The sequence below is a fragment of the Acipenser ruthenus genome, chromosome 4 (genome assembly GCF_902713425.1).
Source record: "Acipenser ruthenus chromosome 4, fAciRut3.2 maternal haplotype, whole genome shotgun sequence".
In the NCBI taxonomy this organism is placed as follows: Eukaryota; Metazoa; Chordata; class Actinopteri; order Acipenseriformes; family Acipenseridae; genus Acipenser; species Acipenser ruthenus.
In genome coordinates this window covers 73,783,731-73,800,929 of record NC_081192.1, presented here as the reverse complement: position 1 = coordinate 73,800,929, position 17,199 = coordinate 73,783,731, and the positions used below count along the sequence as shown (strand labels likewise).

The 17,199-nt window shown below is 39.3% G+C and overlaps 1 protein-coding gene across 1 annotated transcript in view; it reads left to right on the top strand.

The window, feature by feature from the left end:
* Positions 1–17,199, top strand: part of LOC117400541 (unconventional myosin-Ig-like) — a 71,355-nt gene continuing 54,156 nt past the window's right edge. The window contains exons 1-10 of the mRNA XM_034000663.3: positions 1–157; positions 4,369–4,577; positions 9,108–9,201; positions 9,882–10,047; positions 11,724–11,777; positions 12,638–12,841; positions 13,318–13,524; positions 13,990–14,135; positions 14,336–14,450; positions 14,700–14,870. Of these exons, the coding sequence (XP_033856554.3) occupies positions 63–157; positions 4,369–4,577; positions 9,108–9,201; positions 9,882–10,047; positions 11,724–11,777; positions 12,638–12,841; positions 13,318–13,524; positions 13,990–14,135; positions 14,336–14,450; positions 14,700–14,870 (1,461 nt within the window). The 5' untranslated portion in view covers positions 1–62. The remainder of the gene's footprint in view (positions 158–4,368; positions 4,578–9,107; positions 9,202–9,881; positions 10,048–11,723; positions 11,778–12,637; positions 12,842–13,317; positions 13,525–13,989; positions 14,136–14,335; positions 14,451–14,699; positions 14,871–17,199) is intronic.

Here is a 17,199-nt window from a genome sequence, read left to right as displayed (position 1 = left end):
CGCTACAAACTGTCTTTCTGTCTGCCAGAGTACCAGTGTGCCAAAGCTGGGCAAGGGTAAGGATGGCGGAGCTAGAGAGCCTGGAGTTTGGGAAGTCAGACTTTGTCCTGCTGGATGAAGTGAACATGGAGCAGTTCCTTGACAATCTCAAGTTAAGGTAAGTGAAGTTCAGCTTTAAGTGTCTAGTGCTTTGGATTAGTGGAAACGGAGAGAGAAAGAGAGAGAAGGAGGGGGGTAAGGGTAGGGTAGAGGGAAGTAAAGGATAGAGGTAAAACATTAGAGAGAAAGAAAGTGGGTAAAGGAAACAGGAAAAAGAAAGAGGGAGTGAACAGTACCTTTCTGGTTTGACTTTGCCGCTCTCAGTGTCAGAGATGAAACTTCTTATTGTGACTAGTGGGTGCAGTAGCTGGATCTGGTGCTTTGAAATAGAATTGATAACTGATAAAGACTTCTGACTGAAATGTTTGTCAAACAATTTCACAGCCCCATACTCTACATAGTAAACACAGTTCTTTCATTTACCCTGATCAGCACTAATCTTGAACTACTTATCACATTAATCCTTGATATTTTACTCCAGTAACTCAAAACTATTTTCAACATTGAAGACATTGAGAAAGACTTATTTTCCACCTTTGGTGGTTTTATAGTTAAGGACGAATCATCAAGAAATCAGAGTTTTCTCTGCAGCTTTCTAAAGGGGGAAAATACCATTTCATTTGAATGAATTTGTAAATCTACCGCATATTCAACAGGTCATATCTCATATTTGTTTTATGTTATGATGAACTGTTGGATGCCATATTGAGGTAATGTGACTTTTTATGTTTCTGCAGTTTAAATGTAAACCTTGAAATAATGATATATATTCAAGTGAACTAAACAGAGGCAGATATAAATACTTTACACAGAAAACATATCAGTATGCATATACCCGTAATATTACATAATATCACCGTTAACAGAGAAGGACAGGGAAAAATGTCAGATCACACTGAGGGTCAAGGGAGCATTGATCGATTTTACCAGGAAATGCCACGACAACAGTCCCACGTTGCAAATATATCAGCAAAAGAGAGAGTAAAAGATTTCCTTGGACAGGTATTTGAAGACATTGACTTGTTTTGGTCATCGAGCATTACCCAGAGCATTACATGGTGCTTTCTATTGAACGACCGGCACGCCGAGAGCGCTTCGTAACGTTAGATAACATTCTGAGGCGCTTACTTGGTGGGCATTTCAAAATGGCGGAGGTACAATACCAGTGTGGCTGCTGTGGTGTAATTTCAAACATATTGGACTTTTTGACCAACATATCTGTATAGATTATTTTTCATTAAAAAATCAGATAGTTTATTTAAATTAACAGCGTAATTCATTTACTATTTTCCTATTAAACGAAGTGATTCCACAGCATCGCATGCAATCGAAACACTCGGCTTGTTATTGTTTGGAATATTTTCTTAACTGCATTTAAAAAGAAAAATAATGGATGAATAGCGCTGTGTTAAAGGTGAACTATATATATATAACGCTGTTTTTTTTATAGTTTTGCTATTTCCAAATAATAATACAAGAATACAGGCACAGCTCTGCGTCCTTTCTTGAGTCACAGTGCTCCATTGCTGGTGGGGAATACATAGTTATTTCGTGACTAGTGCAGTATTTGGAATTTGGAACAGCGACAGCTCCCAGTTGTTAGCCATCTACTAAATACAAATAAACAGTGATTAACAAAACAAATACAAAACGCTCACGGTTACTTTCGATTTAGCTCGTCCTTTACATGTCTTTCCATAACCATAACAAAGGAACAGATTGCACGGCCACATCCCCTGAAATACCTTCAATCACGCCCCCTTCTGTGGCGAGTCCCAATCATGTATCCACCAGTCCATGACTGACACATCGCCTACCGCATTAAGGTGATGACTTCTGGTATTGTGGCTCCGCCCCGTCCTGGATTACCGACTTCCAACTGCAGACTACACCGTTTACACAGTGCCCTCACAGGTCGGGAGGGAGATTGTTGACTAGGATTAATTCGCTCTCGATCACAATATTCACTTTGTACCCTGATGGCGATGGCTACTTTCAAGATGATAATCAATATATCCAACATGCTGAACTGTTTGAGGTGCATGACAGAGACTTGACTACCACAATCTCTGGGTCTCAATCCAATTGCAATGCATTCGTCATCGTGATCCTCTGTCCTCCTCTCTGCATGAATTATGTGAAATTAATGGATGGAATAGCATCCCTTGAGGCTCCTTCCAACACCCAACCCAATATTAGGTGCACATCCTAATAAAGTAGCCAAGTAGAGTATGTGTTCTGAGATAACCTAGTTATCTTCGGATGAGACTGGTCCTATTGTAAGTGCAGCAGCAGTTCTTGATTCATAGTTGACCCCCTAGTCTCTGTAAGTCGCTTTGGATAAAAGTGAATTAATGAAAGGCAGAGGGAAGAGTTTCTGCTTGTCCTCCACCTAGTCCTGTTTTTATAACTACCTTGTTGAGACTACCTCAGTCTAAAATCTGAACAGTGAGATGCATTAATTTCTCAGCATTTCTTTAAAGGTCTTTAATTGTTTAGTTATGAACATCATATTGTAATGATCCTTTATTAATTGGTTACTGTACCTAACATATCTAGTTGAGTTGCACCACCTACTAGGTTGTACACTTTGGAATATCTCAATTGCGAGAAGGGCAGATGTATCCAGAGTAACTAATGTGTGTTAACTAGCGGGCTGAGTAATAGAAGTACCTGACTTTGTAACATCTATGTTATAAAATGGAACACGCAATTACAATATACATGCTGTAGTCGCTCTAGATCAGTGGAGCTGCTGAATCAGGAGCTGTCTAGACATTTACAGCATCTGTGTGCATCTTGAGAACTTAACCTCCAATCGTGTGGCTGAACAGTAGGAACATTCATTAGAACGAGAAATATCAGGTCCTGGTGATTTCTTATTCCTGAGTTCTTATTCGTTTCTTCTAGCAATTGGTTGGGCTAATGAAAGTTATATCTCAGGAATTGGTAGATAAGATATACATATACACTGCAGTGTTCATGTTTTGTTATTCATGTTATGAGATGTCATCTTGTGCAGTATGGTTTCTGGCTGCTCAAACTGTGCAAAATGATTTATATTACAATAGGAGATTCCCTACACAAAAATCACAAAAATAAAGATTATACTCAGAAACTACTATTAAACATAAAACAATGTGTTTTTTTTCTACTTTAGAACTATACTGTGTGTTTGATGCAGGGAGTGACATCTATACACATAATATGATGTACTAGAATCTTGACAAATCCTTAACAATGTTTAGTTGGTTTCTCGTACAGGAATTTTAATGTTAACTGAGAATGCCATTAAGTAGGTTATTTCACTGAGCTCAGCTCACTTATTTAATGCACCCAGTATTATGTAGGGTCTGAATACTTTCTCAATGCAGTATTCATGCCCTTCATAATACCGCTGTTAAAGGGTGTGGCCTTTCCCTGTTTCACAGAGAGGAAGAGAATAGAGGACACTCATCAGTTCTGAGGGGGTTTTTGTGCAGTTTGCTTAGGGAATTGCAATTAATGCCTGTGTAAATGAGCGTAATTGTAGTTTGTTAATTGATGCTTGTTAACAGGGGTTAAATAGTGGGGGGTTACCTCTCCTGATAATGTGCAGCTTGCCAGTTTGGCCAAGGTTTGGAAAGGAGTGTGTGTGGATAGAAGCAACAAGCACTTCTAACACACTCCTCCTTGCCTGCTTCTTGTTATGTAATGCAATGCTAATCAACATAACTGTATTTATAATACTGTAATAGGAACAGCAGTTCTTTCTCCTCCCTCGCTTGTGAAATTCTGACACTTGCCATTTTTCTGATCCTAAACTGTCTTTCTCTCCTCCCATCACACTGGAATGACAATCTAATCAAACAAGGTTTGAGCACAAAATAAGCATGGCAGGAGTGTCAAGGGCACAGGGTGCTGAATGTTTAAGAATGTGCTGTAAGGTTGGGGAAAATAAACATTATGCTCTGGAAAGGGTTCACGAATGACAAATAAAACCTAAAACAGGATGGTTCCAAACCCAAGATAAAAACAAACACCACAACCTTAAAAAGGTTACTCCCTATATACAAGCATAGCAAAGTAATAAAGCATAGTAAAAGCATGTAAAGACAAGAGAGGTATAGCAAAGCATACAGATGGTAAACAGTGGTAAACTATGGTAAATGCATAGTATAACCATAGGGAAAATTACCTTGCATTACTGTGTCAAACCTATATAAGGGTAGCCCTGGAGTTGTTCTTTTTGCGGGTGTTGATGTGTGTGTGTGTGTGTGTCCTGCGCAGGTTTGAGAAGGGCCGGATCTACACCTACATTGGAGAGGTCGTGGTGTCGGTGAACCCCTACAAACAGATGGATATCTTCGGGAAGGAAGTGATTGAGTCGTACCAGGGTCGCGAGCTGTACGAGCGCCCGCCGCACCTCTATGCCATCGCAGACGCAGCCTACAAGGCCATGAAGAGGAGAGCCAAGGACACCTGCATCGTGATTTCCGGTGAGCTCTTCTTATTGATTACTGGAGGGTGTACTAACGTATACAGTTCTTTAGCGCCACCTACTGTACTCTGTGGGATATCTCTCAGTTGCAAGGAGGGCGGAGAGCTTTGTAGACGTGCCTCGGAAGTATACAAAGTAACGCGGGTTAACTAGTGGGATTAATAATAGACGTGCCTTACTCTGTGACGTGAACAGTATGTTATAGAAGGGAACTGTGGAACTAGCCTATGTATGGTCTTAAGTATTTGCATAAGAAACATAAGAAGCATAATAATATTTATGAACGTGGAGGCAATTCAGAAATAGAAAAGCATATGTGTATAAGTGGTTATAAACAATCTATAAATGTAATCTATAAACCCTCCTCCAGTCCTTCAGCTCTAACCATAAGCCGCACTTCCTCCCTCCCAGTTATTGAGCTAACCACTATGCCACACTGCCTCCCAGTCACTCTGCTCTAACTACTAGGTAATAACGTATTAATGATGTTATTAGCACTTAATTAGAAAACGTTTTCGCATCATCAGCCAATCAGCTTCCAGCTATAGCGGGGATTAGACAGTAGATGCTCGCTGGAACGTCACCGCATCACCTGTAAATCAAATGTAAAAACAAATATGCAAGTATTTTGACTTGCTGTATTGAAAGCTTAGTTCTATTGGACAGCATATACTAAACAAAGTCACAATTGGTCCAAATGTATTTTACTATCCACCAAAATTAACAATCAATACTTTGCACTGAGTAAAGCAACATGTCCAGTACAATGCTGCTCTATTCAGATATCTGGCACTATAAGCAGGTCTTACAAATAAAAAAAGGTATTTGTTGAATAAAGTTATTCGTTTTTTTTCTGTAATTATGAATGGGACATTCTTAAAACATTTCTCAGCGGAAGGGTACCTGACGAATCATTACAAGCTCAGGGTAAATGTAGGGTTTAAAGTGTTTTTTTTAAGAAAATAATGAAAAATTGTTCTCTAATAGCGATAGTGCCCACTCGATGAAGGTTCTACCATGTGGAAGTTGACCTTGACTTTCGTTAGCGCACTCGCCTTCGGCAAAGGGATGCAAACTCCCGGTAGGGCCTTCATCGACGGGCACTACCGCTTAAAGATTAAGATTAATGATAATGACACTCATAATTGCTATTACAAAACACTTTTGCCATCATATTGTGCTACAGCATTTCATAACAATTGTATATATTGTTGCATTATTCATATATAGAGCGGAACTCTAGAGTGTTGCCGAATTATGTTAAATTTACTGTTATCATCAAAAAAAAAAAAAAACACAATCAAGCTTCTAGCCCTACCTATGTTAAGAGTTTAAATGGACTGAGCCAACGTTCTCTAAAAATCAGCCCCTGCAGTAAACCCTTTTAATGTAATGCAACAGGAACTGAATGTTCATATTTTACACAGCATTTATTAACCATTTGTAATGCAGTAATGTTTTCCAAACGTTACTGGTTGCAGCATTAGATATATGTGAACAAGTACAACACTATAGTCTTAGAAAGTTTAAGGTTAAATTTCAAGTGAACGCAGGTGAGCGCCGTCCACTCACTTTTTTTTCACATTTTTTTTTATCTTCGTCAACCGTAAAACCGCCATCGTGTATTTTATGAACGTTAGAATATTTAAGTGTTACGACCATTAATATACGATGAAGAGGAGTGTAGGAGATTTTTTTGTTCCTGTCGGTAAGACGATAGTGACACAATCATATGCTTTTTGTATATTTTGTAAGCAACAGTAAAGTTATCATTTTTATACAACACGCCTCCGTTGTTTGTTTTTTTTTTGTTTTTTTTGTTCTCGGCTATTACTAAGCTTTTTTTTTTTTTTTTTTTTTTTTTTTAGTAATTTGTGATTTGCATAGCAGGATTTAGGGGACTTGTGTTTAACAGTAAGAGGTTCGTTGTTTTTTTTAATGTAGCAAGAAATATTGGTGTGTCCTCGTCCCTGTATTATGAATTGTGTTCTTTTAAGAACTGAACATTGTATTTGGGAGGATTTTTTTTGTTGGTATATTGTGTTCTGTATTCTGTCAAAGGATAACAGTATTATTTGTTTTACTCTTGTGTCCACACTGCTTTTAACATTATGTGGTAGTAGAATTACCTCTGCTGTCACTTTACAGTTAACTTGTATGAGATACTTACCAAACCAAACAGTATGTAAAATAATAGATTTTTTTAACGTTTAAACAGTTGCATAGTAATCATTATTGTTCAAATTGTTCCATGTTGGTGTATTGGATCAGATATAGCTTGCATTTTTAAAATTGATTAATTTTATTGATTTTGTTAATCCGGCCCTGTTTACATGGGATCAACTGGGTAGAGAAATAGTTAATCCGCCCTGAGTAGAGCTATAAATTTGATTAACAAAATAGGACTGTTACCAGGATCAGTAGGTCCTTGATGATGCGTATCCTGCTTCGTACTTTACACTCCACTCATTTTCTGTAGGTCTAATCCCGATTAAGCTTCTAAACACGCAATTACTATCGTACTTATAATCAAGTGGCATTCAACGCATTTCATAAGCTACATTTGCAAAAAAAAACAAAAAAAACTTTCTACTATCCATATGGGGCTTAAGATCGGCGGGAAGAATGGACGTTAAACCTGCCAAGCATTGTCTCCACAAATGGCATTGAAATGCAACGAAATCCTGTATTTTGGACCTTGGTGATACTGCAACAGGTTTTCTGCTTTTCTTGCAGACACTTTTTCAGAAGTTAAAAGACCACGCTTTCACTGAAAATGGACGGAAGGACTGGAAAAATCTAAAGAAAAAAAATTTCAGAAACATTTGTAATCTGGCACCACAAACAGCGTTCTGAAAGGTGGCATTTGTTCAAACACAGTCAAAGGAAGTAGGTTCTGACTGTAGCGTCACAGTTATCATATTCTTACAAAACGGTGGTGCGTGAAAACAGACAGTATGCTACGAAAATATTTTGCCACAAGTTCTGTAAAATCAGATTCGGATCAACAATTTCTATATCTAACAGCAATACGAATAAATGTAGACATTGTGAAGAAGATGTTCCAGGCAAGGGAATGAGCGAAAAGGATTCAGAGTTTTCGTCGGCTGCCTCCTGCAGCGGTAGGGGGCTCAGATCGGCGGGAAGAATTGACGTTAAACCAGCCAAGCATTGTCTCCTCCAATGACAGTGAAATGCAACTAAATCCTGTATCTATACTACACGTTTACATGAGCAAAAGAATTCCGATATTTTTCGGAAAACTAATTCTGATATCAAAAGTCATGTAAACACAGTTTTCGGAAAATGTACCGTAATATTCCTTAGGTCAGTTTTTGGAAAACAGCACCTAGAAATTTCCGATTCAATTCTGAAAACTAACAAAATGTATATCATGTAAACGCACTTTTCGGAAAACTTATTCTGATAGTGTACTGCACATGTGCAAACTTTGACCTTCATTCCTGCACGTGGTTTTAGAAAACAGAGAAAATAATAATAATCTGTAGTCAGTCTGCATGTAACCATTTGTCTAGTTAGGGATAAAGTTTTTCATGTAAAAAAACGCTTTGTCATGTAAACGTACTGAATTTCTGCGAGTGTTTGGCCGGGCAATTTTTTGGGGGAGGCTTGGCCTCCTTAAGCCTCTTATACCCGCCGCCTATGGGCTTAGCAAATAATAATGGTTTGAAATTCATAAAAATAATGCAATCAAGCTAGCTAGCAGGATCTACACCCTTGTTTTTCGTGACCTGTGCTGTTTCGATTTAAATCTCACTGCTGTTCCGAACATTGTGATGTTTCTGCCTGCTGTCTGGTACTGTTTGAAGAAGATTCCAAGTCCTTCTTACTACTAAACCGACGTTTGAAGAACCATGTGGTTGTAATGGGTTACTGCAAGTCATATAACAACTAATCAAACTGCAAGTCATTTAACAGTTACTCTCCCTGGCACCCTATTGTAGGTTTATATTACCTGTATATTTTGTATATTTTCAGTTGTATTTGATTTGTATTGGAAGGCTTTCATGAAGAGTCTGCACTTTTTTTTGCTGCATGCTTGTGAATGATAGTGTTCTCAATACATTGATTATTGTCCGATATACCACTAGGATATTGGTTGCTGATTACAGCTCTAGTTACTGCCTGCTAGACCCCTGTGTTCTATCAGTTTTATGACCTTTTATAACCACTCCACATCTGGTGCAGTCAGGTTAGTAGCACAATGTAGGTGCTTTACTTTTTGTTTCAATATAAACCATACCCTAATATAGCCTTGACACAAACCCGCAGTGAGAGGAAGTTGAGGTAAAGTGCAGCTTGTAGTCAGAACACACAGAGTGGTCTCTGTAGACAGCTACACCAACTGAAATTAAAAAAATGTACCTACATGGTAATGATGGACTACATTATCAAAGCTATTTATTGGTCACTGGTTGAGTAAACCATTCTCCACAGCAATCAGCTAATTGACTGTTGTATCATACTGTAAGGGCACCCCTGACTGTGGTTTGTTTTTCCGTTGCAGGTGAGAGTGGCGCTGGGAAAACAGAGGCCAGTAAATACATCATGCAGTACATTGCGGCCATCACTAACCCCAGCCAGAGGGCAGAGGTGGAAAGGTGAGGGCTCACACAGGCAGCTGACATCTAGGGTTTTCCAAGCAATTCTCTATAAACTAAAATGAAAAGACACTGTATATGAATGCTGCTTTCCAGTTCATTTACAATGAATGTCCATTATTGAGTGCCGACTAATGATAATCATGCGGGGCCTTCTGGCTGCATGATTATAGCTTGTCATGACCCATCCTATTACCTTTCCTTTATCTCATTGATATCTTTAAAAATTAATTTTGATAAACTTCCTTGACGGGATGCTACGAACCGCCTCCTCTGCACAGCGTCCAGTAATTGTGCCGTTTTAGTGACTCATATTCAACGTTTGTGTCCAATGATATTCTGCGTTCCGTGATCTAAGAGAGATGTAAGAGTCAATCACTTGAAACACACTTCAATTGACATGGATCTCTTTTTGCTATCTGAGATCACAATAGACATATGCAAATTTAGATTGTCAGCAAATAAAGCAAATTTTGATTTAAACTGAGAAAACTGTGGAAATGTCCAGCTTTTTCTTAGGTGCAAATAAGCCAAGCACATTGATGTTACAACAAACGTTTCAGCTAATCACACACATGTTTTGTGAGGTTATTGTTATACAAGTGCACAGGAATTCAACATGGAGGTGACTTTCAATCAATTCAGAATAACTGCATATCCTCTTTCTCTTGTTCCTGAAGCGTTAAGAATGTCCTGCTGAAGTCCAACTGTGTGCTAGAGGCATTTGGGAACGCCAAGACCAACCGGAACGATAACTCCAGTCGATTCGGGAAGTACATGGACATCAACTTCAACTTCAACGGAGACCCAACTGGAGGACACATCAACAACTATCTGCTGGAGAAGGTGGGGGAGGAGGAGGCGCTGTTTAGCCAGATCTTCTCCTCTGTAACCATTTTTAATGAACCAGTTCAGACCATGTAATGACTTGGCATCTCAGTCCATTGAATCGAATGGAGAGGCAAGAGCTAAGCAAGTTAACCCCTAGGTTCAAAGTCGAACTAGTCGAGAAGCAAGTACGTGTCTTATGCTGATGTTAGTATTATTATCTCATCAGCTGCTAGGAGATATATTATGACCAACAGAACAGGTTTTATTTTACACCTAAATTTAGCTTTGGAGGGTGAAAATGTTCTGAATTAAGTTTGTGAGGAACAGAAATCTATAAAGCTGTGGCATTCAATAGCAGAGTGTTAACAGAAGCTGCTTTGACAATGTTCAGTAAAGCTTGTTGTATTTCTAAAGGAAATAGCAGAGGTTATAATTCAGTATTAGTGAAGTGCTTCCATGCGTCCTGAAATTGTCTGTATGGAAAATTCAGACAACAATGCACAACCTTGCCTGACCAATCTTTAAGCAAACAGAATTTTGCTCATTTTCGATGCAGAGCACAGACAATGCATTCAGTCTGTGTTTTGACATTGTATTCCTTAAAAATGTTTTGATGCTCCACGTACCTGTTTTCCTCTACTTGTTTATCATGGAGCTCTACCACATTATGCACTGTTAATCTGTGCTGAGGTGTACCTTTCCCAGTAATTCTAATTGTATGGCATTTTCCACTTTTATTTTGCTAGTCTTTCTGACAAGTGTTTCAAGTCTTTGTACCAACCCTTGTCATAAATATGACTTAAAGATAAGTCATATTTCTGACAGGAATACATTACAATTATCTTGAATCAGTTCTTGTTTTTGTAGTACTCTTTAGATGCTGTTATAAAAATAGACAAGCCTGATGTAACTGGCAGTGTTGTGCGATTCAGTACAGCTGCTGACCCCTGCAGATGAGATGAGATTAAAAGCACTCTAATGTCTCATGGAAACCAACCTAGTTTTTTTGTACAATGGTTATCACTTTTTTTTAAATACTGCTAAAACGTTTACATTGGTTCATAAAAATATTAAAACATTGATGCCAGAACTCCATAATGGATGTGAAAGGACCAGATTGGTGTCCTCTGTCACACTGAAATTCACTGGGTTCCATCTGGGAATGCAGCTGAGAAGTTGTTTTTGTTGGTAACCAGCTGGGAATTGGAACACGGAATAATTTAATTCTTGCTGGTTAACTGGCACACAATGTATTTTATTCTGTAACAAAGAATGAAGTAGCTTCAAATGTAATGCCATCTGCCCAGTCATAAACATAATAATACACCAAAAAAAATAGGAAGTGGCTTAGTAATTTACTGTAAGTAGTTCATCTTTTTTTCTTGTGAAGGACTGTGTCATGATGAATGTATTTATCTCACAATACTATTTTCAATATTGTGCTTTTCTGCTGAACCTACATACAACACAGATAGGATATTGGCCATTTACACTGTGGAAAGGCATAGTAGCTGAAACATTGGCCAGTGAAGGCACAAACTGCTTTGTGGAGGAGATGAAAAGTTATTAATCTGAAATCATATGTTAGCATCAGGATATCATGTTACACTGAGATGGATAACTGGAATTAATATTCATGTGTCAAGCATTAGCTCCACGCTGTATATTTACTGTTTTTTTTGTGTTTCCAGTCTCGGGTCATCAAGCAGCAAGAAGGGGAGAGGAATTTTCACTCTTTCTACCAGGTACAGTTATTGGGGTGCCGAGAGCATCTTATAAGAATCTAGATGCACCCAATTGTGAAAAAGATGGAATTCCATCGAGGGGCTCAGGCAACAGGATAAACCATGAGAGGGAACTCTGAAACTGTGCAACATCACTAAAGTAGAGTAGTCATAGTAAACCCAGTCAGTGTTTACTCAAACTGCAGTAATTTGATGTAACTACTGCACAGCGGTCAAATGCATCAGTTTACTGTAGTTACTATAAAATAATACAGTAAGCATCACAGCATAAACACACAAACAAACAATAGTATGGTTGGTGCCACTTAATCGGGACACTGCTTAAATGGAACAGAACTCTGGGAGACGTTTTTTCCAATGCTATTTATGTTGTTTAATTAGGATGTCACTTTGTTTAATTGGGGTACAGTATGTTCAAATGATGAACGGTGATCGCTTTTCAGAGCAAGACAGGTTCACATAGCGCAGTGCAGTGATTAAGTGATTACGTGATTACACTGTGACTTGCGTAAAACCAGTGTGTTTTTTTTTTGCCTCACCTGTCATTTGTGAGTTGTCATGGCTGTTGACTCATGTTTTATGACTCCAATTAGAATTAAAAAAAAAAGTACAAAATATTTCTCTCTTGTGCATGTCGTAAATTATGACTATAAGTGTGACTAAGGTCGTCTCAAATCCTTCTTGTTTAATTGGGACAGCCGCTTATTCTGGATATTTTTACATCTCCCGAGGCGTCACGATAAAGTGTATAACAATAGTAAAAACAAAAAGCAGTAAATTGCTATATTTCCCCTCAAGCAGTATCACATATATGCAGTTTTGGCTCTATTGTCAATGTGTGTCTATATCGATCTCTGCAGCTGCTGCTGGGAGGATCAGAAGAGATGCTGAGGTCCCTGCACCTCAAGAAGGATATTGCAATGTACTGCTTCACCAGAGAGGGCTCTGGTGAAGCAGATGACAAGTCCAATCACAAAGCTGTGCTGAGTGCAATGAAGGTGATCGGGTTTAGCTCAGAGGAGATTGATTCTATCTACAAAATCCTAGCCATCATCTTGCATCTTGTAAGTGAATACACCCTGAGAGTTTCACCTTGACAGATTTGAACAACACTTCTGCATTTTACAATCTTATCCTTTGAATACAAAGTTTTTACCATGCTTACCACATGGTCTTACTACACTTTGCTATGCCTTTACCACAGTGGATCACAGTATTGCTCAGAAAATGAGTTTGTAACACATAGGAATGAGGTGGTAATGCTGGTCCTGTTCATTAACACACATATGGAATGTCCAAGTGAGCTCTGAGAATACTCTGCAATGATGTCTGTCAAACTGCTCAGATCCCCAGAAAATACCTTTTTTTGGTGAATGTATTATGCTTATGGTAATGCTTGCACTGTTTTTGAATGGGTTGTTTGTATTAATTCGTAACCCCTATAGAGAATGTGATATTTGTAACAAGCTACATGACATCACACCAAGATACCCTAAGACAGAAGGTCTGAATGAGTTTGTCTGCTTCTGCGTGTCTGCAGGGTAACCTGGTGTTTGACAGCGACGGGGACAGCGTGCTGGTGCACAGCGAGAACTCAGTGTGTCAGATCGCAGAGCTGGCATGCACGCAGCCAGACATGGTCAGGAAGACTCTGCTGTACCGCACCATGGCGACAGGAGGGGCGGAGGTTATCGACAAGGGACACAGCATTCAGGAGGCAAGCTTCGGGAGGGACGCCTTTGCCAAGGTAAGAGACTTCCAATAGGAGGAAATAGGAGGAAAGCTGAAATAATTTCTCTCTCAGCTTTATAACTGCAGGTTCGTCTATGCATACACATCTTTCCAGGCTATGGTGAGCAGTAATCTGGCTATAAAGGGAAATATTCATTTCATCTAAAAAATATTTAAATATCAAACTTCTGATTAACATCCAATCACTGTAATACCTTGTTGACATGACTCCTCTCACTACCCGATGACAGTCTTGAGTTGACATTCTTTTTTTGTGACATATGTGCATCAGGTGATACAAATCCTATATTTGCATCCTCAGACCTACAAAGGAAAACTGTGTCCATAAGGGAAAAATGGATGCGTTGTACATTGCATTAGTTTATCAAATTAATGCTGTTTCAGTTACATTGATTGTATTTTCCGGTGTGCTTGGAAACACGACCCTTGTTGACTGCTGAAATGTCGCTCTTGCCTGCAGGCACTCTATGAGCGGTTGTTCTGCTGGATAGTGAGCCGCATCAACACTGTGATCGAAGTGAAGGATTACAACCCCCTGCTGCATGGCAAGAACACTGTCATCGGAGTGCTCGACATCTACGGCTTTGAGATCTTCGACAACAACAGGTCCTGAGAGCAGGGCAGGGATGGGTTTACTAACTGACAGCACTAGAGCTGGAGACCTGTGTCTGTCTGTCTGTCTGTCTTGGGCAAGTAGGGGTTAAGTGCCTGAAGGTGTCTGTGTCCTGTCTGTCTGTCTAGACAGGAACGGGTTAAGTCTGACTGTTTTAACCCTTTCTCTTCACCTCGCTCTTTCCTCGCTGCAGTTTCGAACAGTTCTGTATCAATTACTGCAACGAGAAGCTGCAGCAGCTGTTCATCGAGCTGATCCTGAGACAGGAGCAGGAGGAGTACCAACGCGAGGGCATTGACTGGCAGCACGTGAGCACCATGGCCACCTGTTTTTAAATAATCACGTCTGACAACCTTAGTTTGTCAAGAAACAGTAGTTTTAAGAAATAAGCATTGTGCTCATTTATAGTTTCTTTAGTACACTACAGTTAGCCTCAACTATAGTATAGAGAAATTAAGATTTTAGACAAACAACTTCAGTATATTATCTTTAACTGCAGTTTTGGGCAGAAAAACATATTTACACTAAAGTAAGTTTTTTTTGTGCCTGTGTTTCAGATCGAGTACTTCAATAACCAGATCATCGTGGACCTGGTGGAACAGCCTCACAAGGGAATCATCTCCATCTTGGATGAGGCCTGTCTCAGTGTAGGGCATGTCACAGACACACTCTTCCTAGAGTCCATGGACAAGAAGCTCAGCAAGCACCCCCACTACACCAGCCGCAAGGTGAGGGAGAGAGGGGGAGAGGGGTAGAGAGGAGAGAGGGAGAAAGTAAGAGAGGGAGACAGGAAAGGGACTAGACTATAGATCAGAAGTTTGGTTCAGAGGTTCAGACCATGTTTGATAACTTTTCTGTTTGCCACTGTTTATTCCTGACTCCATCATCTCAGTCTCACTTAAAATATAATACCTTATTATAAATTGAGGATTTGTGACAGCCAAGTGGTTAAAACCTCACCTCTGTCCAGAAGAGGGTGGTGTTTCACTGCATCTCTCTCACTTGCTGTGAGGGAGTGTTCTCTTGCTAAATAAACCCCAGAGATCATTAGAAGGGAGTAATGACAAATCCTGTTTGTTACAGCAATAAATGTAAATATTGAGAAACTCACCTTGAGGCATGAACACACTCTCCTTTTATAGAAAGGGAAATTGTCAGCTGTTCATAGTGGTTAAGTCAATGTCGCTGTTTTACCAGCAGGGGGCACTCTCACATAAGAACACAGGATACATCAGATTATTCCTTGCAGCATGAAAACTTGTCTAGACACATATAAGACAGGGAACGCCAGTATATGTAGATGTGTTAACTAACTGCCAGCTATATTTGACATGCTTGAGTTGTTTGTCCAGAAATCATCAATACAGATACACACATCAGCGTAGTTTACTGCTATGAGAGACATCTGATTAAAGAGCAACATGGTAGAACTATGAAACACTGGATCACAGTTTATATTATGTATATTCTTCTTGTTGTGTAGATTCACTTTCTATATCATTTTCTGTTTCGGTTATCAACTTAGAAGTTTAAAACACGTATATGGTCACAGTAAAGCTGCTAGAAACATGTTTAAAATGTCAGAGTGTAACAATTGACCTGCATCCACTAGTGCCAGCGTTGCAGAGGGACACGTTCATCATTACCCTGTGGTGTACCAGCTGTACTGAGGGAGAAGACATTTTTGAGAGCTTTATAGTGGCCAAAGTGGTTCTTTAAACTGAGTTTTAAAGAGTCACCAGGATGTGATGACTGAAACACAAAAAGATATATACAAGTGATTCTAAGTAAGGAGAAGAAATACATAAGTTAAGATTAAAGACTGAAATCATGCCAATATGTGAAATACATCAGGATGTTAAAGCAGTGGTGTGCAAACTTTTTATATGCTGCCCCCCTTTTTAGCATATAATTTTCGCCCCCCCCCCCCCCCCCCCCGTCCCCCATCCCTGTCCCCCATCCCTGTCCCCCGACACACATATTAAAATGTTAGAACTTCCCTTCATATTTTAACAGGTGTTTTTTACAATTGTCGCCCCATACATGGTAGCCGGCATTTCAGCTCTGTTCACTGCAGTTTCACTCACACTCGCCACTTCAAACATCATTTCACCGGTTGTACAGGTCCTAGAGTGATCGTCAACAGCTCATTTGAAACTTGGACTAATTAGCTGTAATTTATGCATTTATTTAAAATGTTCTATCCTTTAAAAAAATATATATATATTTTACAGAACTGCCCCTTTAGTCATAGCCGTGCCCCCCCTTATTGACTTCCCCCACTTTGCGCACCGCTGTGTTAAAGCAACGAATGAACACTGTTACTAACCCTTCCATTGGTGGTTGAACAAATCAAGTTGGCCTAATAGCTGTATAAAAAGTTGAGAGTTTATCATATCAGAATGACCATTTGCATAATTGTTTTATATAATAAAATACATTTTACTGTTTATATGGAATCATCTGAATCAAAATGAATGACTAAACTTACAGTGATAGCCATGAATTTCCTTTTATATGGTTGATACCGTATCTGACCAGAGTGGGTGGTACTTCCTTGCTCTCTAACGTATCAAAGCCCTGAGATTTCACTAGAAAGGCATAGACAGGTCCTGACAATCCAATTTTGTACAGTCATAATAAAAAGTATCTTTAAAATCGTTGTTTTGCTGGCCAGACCGCTGCCTAATTGAGACCAATGGGGAATTTGTATTTGGAGCGTGCGTTCCGTCTTTATTAATTAGCATTCATGTTCACTGAGTAAATAAAGAGACTGCTGCTTCCTTTGGTATTCCCTGGAATCAGGCTGCTTCTCATAGGCACTGGAGCTCGCTAACTTGTCTCAGCGGTACAGAAATTAACACAACAAGACCCATTCAATTAACTGCAGATCATGGGGAAGTGCTTTGGAAAATAAGTTAATTCAACAAGCAGACAATTTAGATAAATGCATTCATGTAATTCATTTGTAAGCAAATCAAAATTAATTCTCATACGCTCAGTCATTCCCAGGAAGTGGGGAGTGGGGGTTATCTGTTCCTAAGGGCCACAACATTA